General features: G+C 46.4%; 1 protein-coding gene across 6 annotated transcripts in view; it reads left to right on the forward strand.

Moving 5' to 3' along the window:
* Nucleotides 1–1,630, forward strand: part of Fhl1 (four and a half LIM domains 1) — a 61,135-nt gene extending 59,505 nt beyond the window's left edge. For all 6 annotated transcript variants that reach the window (XM_038316188.1, XM_038316192.1, XM_038316190.1 and 3 more), the window contains one exon: nt 118–1,630. In XM_038316188.1, the coding sequence (XP_038172116.1) occupies nt 118–272 (155 nt within the window). In that variant the 3' untranslated portion in view covers nt 273–1,630. The remainder of the gene's footprint in view (nt 1–117) is intronic.
* The last annotated feature ends 5,653 nt before the right edge of the window (nt 1,631–7,283 follow it).

Below are 7,283 nucleotides of genomic sequence, written 5' to 3' on the forward strand. Positions count from 1 at the left end.
CTGACTGTGTGCCTGTCGACTCTATGATCGGGCAAGTTGTCATTTTATCTCTGACTCCTGGGTTCCTCATCTGTCTTCATTCAGCTGTTCTCTCTGTTTTCTTGTGTTTTCCCACAGGGTTTGGTAAAGGCTCCAGTGTGGTGGCCTATGAAGGACAATCCTGGCACGACTACTGCTTCCACTGCAAAAAATGCTCCGTGAATCTGGCCAACAAGCGCTTTGTGTTTCATAATGAGCAGGTGTATTGCCCCGACTGTGCCAAAAAGCTGTAACTTGACAGGGGCTCCTGTCCTGTAAAATGGTATTTGAACCATGCTTTGTGTCCTTGGCTCACTCGCTCTGTTACCATCCGTAGAGGAAGAGTGGGTTTCCACCTTCAAAGTTGCTCCTTCTGTCCTTTCTCCCATTTTACAGTATTACTCAACCAAGGGCACACAGTGATCATATTAGGATTTAGCAAAGAGCAACCTTGCAGCAAAAATAATTTCTCTGTTGCTGCAATGGCAAAAACAAAAACTTAGATGGACTCTTCTGCATGTTTCTCATAGAGCAGAACAGTGCTAACCATGTAGCCACTTGATGATGTAAACAAGAAGCATAGGTGATAAGGCTCCCACTGAGATGCCTTCCAGGGCTCATCTGGGCCCACTATGCTGTCACACGACTGATGCGCAAGAGTTGTAGCGGCTGCTCCAACTCCCTGCTCACCTTCTTCTGTGAGCAGTAGAAGAACTTGCCAGAGTGCATGGTTTAACTTCATCAAAACTCTGGCCTTCCTTTTGTTCTTTTGTGCTGTCACATGACTAACACAAATTTCCAGAGAATTAACATTTTGAACTTAGCTGTAATTCTCAAGTGATTTCCCCCCCCCCTCTACTAACGTTTGACTCCCCCACGTGGCGTGTTTTCTGAGCATCCCTGCTTTGAAGCATGGAGCACACAGGTGATTTGGAGAGTGTAAGCAGATCTGAGCAAACGAGCCTGTTTCAGAACATTGTCACTGTGACTTTCTGGAAGCTTAACAAAACTAACCCTCCTGTCCTTGTTCATTTTTTAAAATTGTGTTTTAATTAATAGTAAAAATAGTTTATGGGTTTGGAAACTTGCATGACAATATTTGAGCCTCCTCAGACGTCCCTGCAGTTTTGAGATCCATCATATAAAAGAGACAAAAACTCAAGAGGGGCAGCTGTGCAGGCACAGACAGGGCTGTCATCAACAAGAATATGACATATTAAAACCGTGACAAGTTGAATCCCTTGTGACATAGTTGTCTGCTCTTTGTCTGTGTTCAAGAAAACCACAAAGTCCCTTTTCTTGTGATTCTTAGAACTTTCCCTCAAGAGTTTAGCTGGGTCTCGGGGGCTGTTGGGGGTCATCATCCTCCCCAGGCAGGACTGGTTTTCCACCTCCTGCTTCTCTGAAACACAGGATACCTACTTAACTGTATTGTCCATTATATTACATATATAAAGAGACGATATCAAGGTAAACATGTAATGAAAATACATATCATATATTACTGTAGCAGTGGTTGTAGATGCCGCCAGCTCACTTCCACACTGTCATTAGCTCTTTCCATCTAACGTTTCAGTGTATCCTTACAAAAATAAAAGCAGCATAGAAAGAATACGTCTCCTGTCTTTTTATTATTCTGCCCAAGGGAAGCACGCGTGTGTAATATGCTGCTGCTTCAGAAACTCGGGGACCTTTCAAGGATATACTCAGTTCAGTGCAGTGTACAAACCTATAGCACCACCGCGGTTCAGTTTTTTTTTAGCCTCAAAGTGTTTCCCAGATTTCTGCAAAAGCCAAGAGCCAATGATGCTTGCACGGGCAGGATAGCACAGGCAGGAAGGGACTCCCAGGTGAGGCCATTTGAGAAGGAATCATGCTTTCCCCTCACTTCCTTCATTCTTTTCCCTTTGGCCCTCTAGAGCCTGGGATCCATGTGCTATTGTGTCTTTCCCATCTGCCCTTCCTACCTGCACCCCCCCTTCGTGCTTTGGGCCATTGTCTCCTCTTGAGAGAGGGAGAGCAGAGGGAGAGGCTGACCTGGTATACTGTGCCTCTCTCTGTGGAGTTGGAACTCTTGAAGCTCATATTCTTACCCATCCACCCTTCGCCTACCCTAGAGGTTATTTTAAGAGGGCCCAAGGGGCCACCAGCAATAGCAGTGGCAATGGGTGCCGGCTGTGCTCACTTCCTGTGCCCAGTCCTTCCTCTCATGGGATGCTCTCAAGCTACATGTGTGCTAATGGCTGATTGGAGGGGTGGCAGGCGTTCACAAGTCCTCTGGCAGAAAAAAAAATGGTTCTCTTTTGTGGGTATCAGAATTTTGAGAGATACTGGGGTCAGCGTGGTCTTCATCAGCTGAAGTGTTTGCCATCTGAGAAGGGTTGAGGCCTGTCAGAATTCACCTCAAGCCTTTTTTCCATTTTGCTGTAGATTGAACCCAGGCCTCTTATGATCATCAAGAATGTGAACGTCCTCTTTGGGTGTGCCCCTTTTTAGAGAGATTGCCTGTAGCCACACCCTAAAACCACTGAAGAAAGCCTATTATCTAGGTTTCTAAGGCTCTGCCTCTGCTCCATGCCAGCACCGTCCACCTCTGCGAGCTCTTGTCTTGCTGTTCTGCCCAGCATTCCTTCCCTTCCCAGAATTCCAGAGTCCTTCCCCAGCATGAGTTATGTGGCTTCCAGTCCAGTGGGTTTGGGCATAATACTAGTGTATCAGGACAGTGCACAGCACGGAAGTGGCACATCAATGAGGAAATTGATCAGGATATCTGCTACTTTAGAAGACACCTGTTTATTACATGACAGGGCTCGGGAGAAACAGGGTTACATATCTAGTTACTACACTGTCGGAAGACAGGCCCCATCTGGATCAGAACACACTAACCTATTGCTAACAGGGTGATAACCTGAAGCCAGGTTGTCTGGGTTCAAATCCTGGACAATCGACAACTCATTAAGCTTATTTCTTAAATGAAATAAAATGACTCACTTCAAAAGTGTATGCATGTGATAGGATCGCAGAGCTTAGTGCGGTCATGGGTACTAATACATCACGATCAGTGTTAGCAAGGGTTCTGTCCTGACCACGGGTGATACTGCTTTGGTGGCTTTGACCCTACCTACAAGTCACCCTATACCACTCATGAACCATGGTGGGGGGTGGATCCAAGTCAGCCGGACTTGGATTTGGACACTGGCACCACTGCTTTGTAGGTGGGTGACTGAACTAAATGTCATTGTCTACGTATTGCCATGTCTTTGTATATAGAAACATCCACACGTGCCTCAGAGATGCTGTGAGGACTGCAGGTGCTGCCTCCCTAGAGCCTGGCACTTCTTATGGGGATCCCAGACTTCAGTGGCTGCATGCAGCTGGGGGAGTTGGAAGGCGAGGAGTGGCCAGGACCCATGAGGAAACAAGAATGCTGGGAAGGGGGACCTGGCTACTGCTTTGGCTAATTAGGGAGGTCACTGAAAGTGACACACACAGAGCACTTGACCTTTGGTACTAGCTAAGCTTATGTCTCAATCCCCTAGCTTTGGCCAGAGTCCATAGAGTATGTGGCGCTTGGGAATGAAAATGCCCATGGATTGCAGTAACAATCCCTTCACCTGATTGATGAGGAAAAGGTTCAGAGGGGAGGCAACATGGGGCCACGCATTGCAAACTGGCAGCCTCCTCAGCTGGGGGTTCAGTCTTTGGAGTCCTTTGTAGGATTCTTTAGAGTACCCATGTGTTAAAAGAATCATTCTGCATGATGTGGCCATGGTAACAGGGCACAGGAAGTGTGCTGCCCTGGAAGAATATGTTGGATGTGGCCAAGAATCTGTGTCCCTTAGGGGACAAGACATAATAGTAGGAAGGGCTGTGAAGAGGCTAACCCAGAGAGTGATCTTTGGAAGTCTGTCACCTTGGATCTGTGAACGGAACACAGTGGTTCGAGCAGATGGATTGATATGACCTGGTGCCGACAGGAATGAGATATGTCTAGATTATGCGGATTCAAATATACATAGAAAATGCTAGAATGTTGCCAAAAGATAGCTCAGGTGGCTAAAGGCCTTTGCTACCAAACCAGATGGCCTGACTTGGATTCCCAGACCCCACAGGGTGGAAGCACTCAATCGTGCGATTTGTCCTCTGACCTACCTCCACATGCCTGCTGTGAGACACCCCACCCCAGCCACATGAAAGAAAGAAATGTAAAAAAAAAAAGCTCTAGAATGATAAGCAAGGAATGGCTGCCGTCACTTTATCAACACTAGGGAATAAATAAGGGCCTAGCTGCATTAAAAGCAAAACTTAGTGAGGTTAAAGCATGATGAGATTGAATTAACTGATTGATTTGTTCAGTGGAAATTTCCACCTTCCAGCTTGAGCGTCCTAGAGTGCTAGAATTACAGGCATTGTGCTACAACACCTGCACAAACCAGATTTTAGCATTGGGACCTTGGAGCCAGGTGGTGGTGGCACACACCTTTAATCCCACCACTTGGGAGGTAGATGTAGTGGATCACTGTGAATTCGAGGCCAGCCTGGTCTCCAGAGGGCTACATAGAGAAACCGTGTCTCAAAAACCAAACAACAACAAAGGTAGAACCTTGGTCCAGTAAGATGCCCCATTGCGCTTGGTATGAGAACCTGATAATCTGAGTTTGGTTCTTGGGTCGCATGTAAAGGTGAGAGAACTGACTCCCAAAAGTCGTTCTGTGATCTCGATGAACACACTAAAGCATGCATGTTCCCACACTCAAGATGGTGATAGTGACGACGGCGGAAGCCCAAAAACTTACGCAGGCATATAAGGACATAGGCAGTCACAATAATGCCACGAAGAAATGTGTACGTGAGAGCCTCAGATCTATAAAGAAAATAAGGGGGGGCAGTTACAAGATGGGGAGATATCTCACTTGGTAAAGTGTTGGGGTTGGGGGTGGGGTGGGGGTAAGGGAAGATGGGGAGATGGAGAGAGAAAAGTGAGGAGGGGAGGATGGGGAGACCCTGGGGGAATGGGATGGTTGGGATGGAGGAAGGGTGGATAGGGGAGCAGGGAAGAAGATATCTTAATTAAGGGAGCCATTTTAGGGTTGGCAAGAGACTTGACTCTAGAGGGATTCCCAGGTATCCATGGAGATGTTCACAGCTAGTTCCTTGGGCAGCTGAGGAGAGGGAGCCTGAAATGGCCCTTTCCTATAGCCATACTGATGAATATCTTGCATATCACATAGAAGATTCATCTGGTGATAGATGGAGATAGAGACAGAGACCCACACTGGAGCACTGGACTGAGCTCCCAAGGCCCAAATGAGGAGCTGAAGGAGGGAGAACATGAGCAAGGAAGTCAGGACCAAGAGGAGTGCACCCACCCACTGAGATGGTGGGGCTGGTCTAATGGGAGCTCACCAAGGCCAGCTAGACTGGGACTGAAAAAGCATGGGATCAAACCGGACTCTCTGAACATGGCAGACAATGAGGGCTGACTGAGAAGCCAAGAACAATGGCACTGGGTTTTGATCCTACTGCATGTACTGGCTTTGAGGGAGCTTAGTCTGTTTAGATGCTCACCTTCCTAGACCTGGATGGAGGGAGGACCTTGGACTTCCCACAGGGCAGAGAACCCTGACTGCTCTTTGGACTGGAGAGGGAGGGGGAGGGGAGTGGAGGGAGGGGGAGGGGAGTGGGGAGAGGGGGAGAGAAATAGGAGGTGGGGAGGAGGCGGAAATTTTTAATTAAAAAAAAAAAAGACCTGAATTTGATCCCTGGCTCCCACCAAAAACCTTGGGATGTGGCTAGACTCATCCTTGTAACTTCTGTGCCAGGGAGGTGGAGATAGCACATCCCTGGAGCTTGGTGCACCAGCCTAATCAGTAAGCCCGTTGGGTCTCAATGAGAGACCCTATCTCAAAACCTAAAGGGAAGGGCTCCTGAGGAATGGCCTGGGGAAACTGATCACTGGCTTCCACATGTAGATACACATACATGTGCAACCCCCCACACACTCACATGTCCATACTCACATGTGTACACACACGACCATACATATGTTCCCCATAACCATTGTAAAAATGTTTCCATCCGAGGAAAATACTAAATCTAAGGGTTAAAAGGGCCAGGGGTGTAGGTAATAGGTTTCTTTCTAGAGAATGCTTAGAAACAAGACAGTGGGGGATGGTTGCACCACCTTGTGAATACATACTTGGGTTAATTGGTCTCTAACTTGGTGAAGTGACTCGTAGCTGCAGCTACATGAGAGGCTGAGCCAGAAGGCAGCTTGAATTCATAAGTTCATGACCAGACTGGGCAACACAGCAAGATCCAGACTCTAAATAAATAAATAAATAAATAAATAAATAAATAAAATATAATTGATACATGTTTATTACATTATTTACTGCAGTAAAAAAAATAACAGCCAGGGGCTGGAGAGATGGCTCAGTGGTTAAGAGCATTGCCTGCTCTTCTAAAGGTCCTGAGTTCAATTCCCAGCAACCACATGGTGGTGGCTCACAACCATCTGTAATGAGGTCTGGTGCCCTCTTCTGGCCTGCAGGCATCTACATAGACAGAATATTGTATACATAATAAATAAATATTTAAAAAAATAACAGCCAAAAACCTACTTTATCAGTGGGCCTCAGCTATAACAGCTCACAGAGGAAGAAAAAGGAAGATCAGCGTTCTGCTGGGCGATGGTGGCACACGCCTTTAATCCCAGCACTCAGGAGGCTGAGGCAGGTGGATCTCTGTGAGTTTGAGACCAGCCTAGGCTACAGAGCAAGTTCCAGGACGACTGAGTCTACACAGAGAAACCCCGTCTTGAAAACACCAAAACAAACAAAAAGATCAGAGTTTGAAGTTTCATTTTCCTGTTCCAAACCTGGAACTCTGCTAAATCACCAAGCAGAAGACTAGGAAAGATGAAGATCTGATTGTTGGTTAGGTTTGCCAGTGGCCTGTTGGTGATACCTCTATACCACCACCAGTGTGGTTTTATTACTATAACGAAAACAAAGCTGGTTTTATCCAAGACATTTATTTCATATGGCAGATACTTATAAAATGTATTGCAGCACATGACATTTGTATAGAAAAATATCAAAAGCTCATCTTTCAGGATGATTGCCTTTTGCTGTCTACATGTAAGACAAGTATCTAAAACTAGATTTGAAACCTAAGGCACCCTGCCCTAATACAGAACAAAGGGAGCAAAGGCCCAAGCATCAGATAATATAATTATTTCCTTTTGAGAATTCAAGATTGGT

Source organism: Arvicola amphibius, chromosome X (assembly GCF_903992535.2).
Source record: "Arvicola amphibius chromosome X, mArvAmp1.2, whole genome shotgun sequence".
In the NCBI taxonomy this organism is placed as follows: Eukaryota; Metazoa; Chordata; class Mammalia; order Rodentia; family Cricetidae; genus Arvicola; species Arvicola amphibius.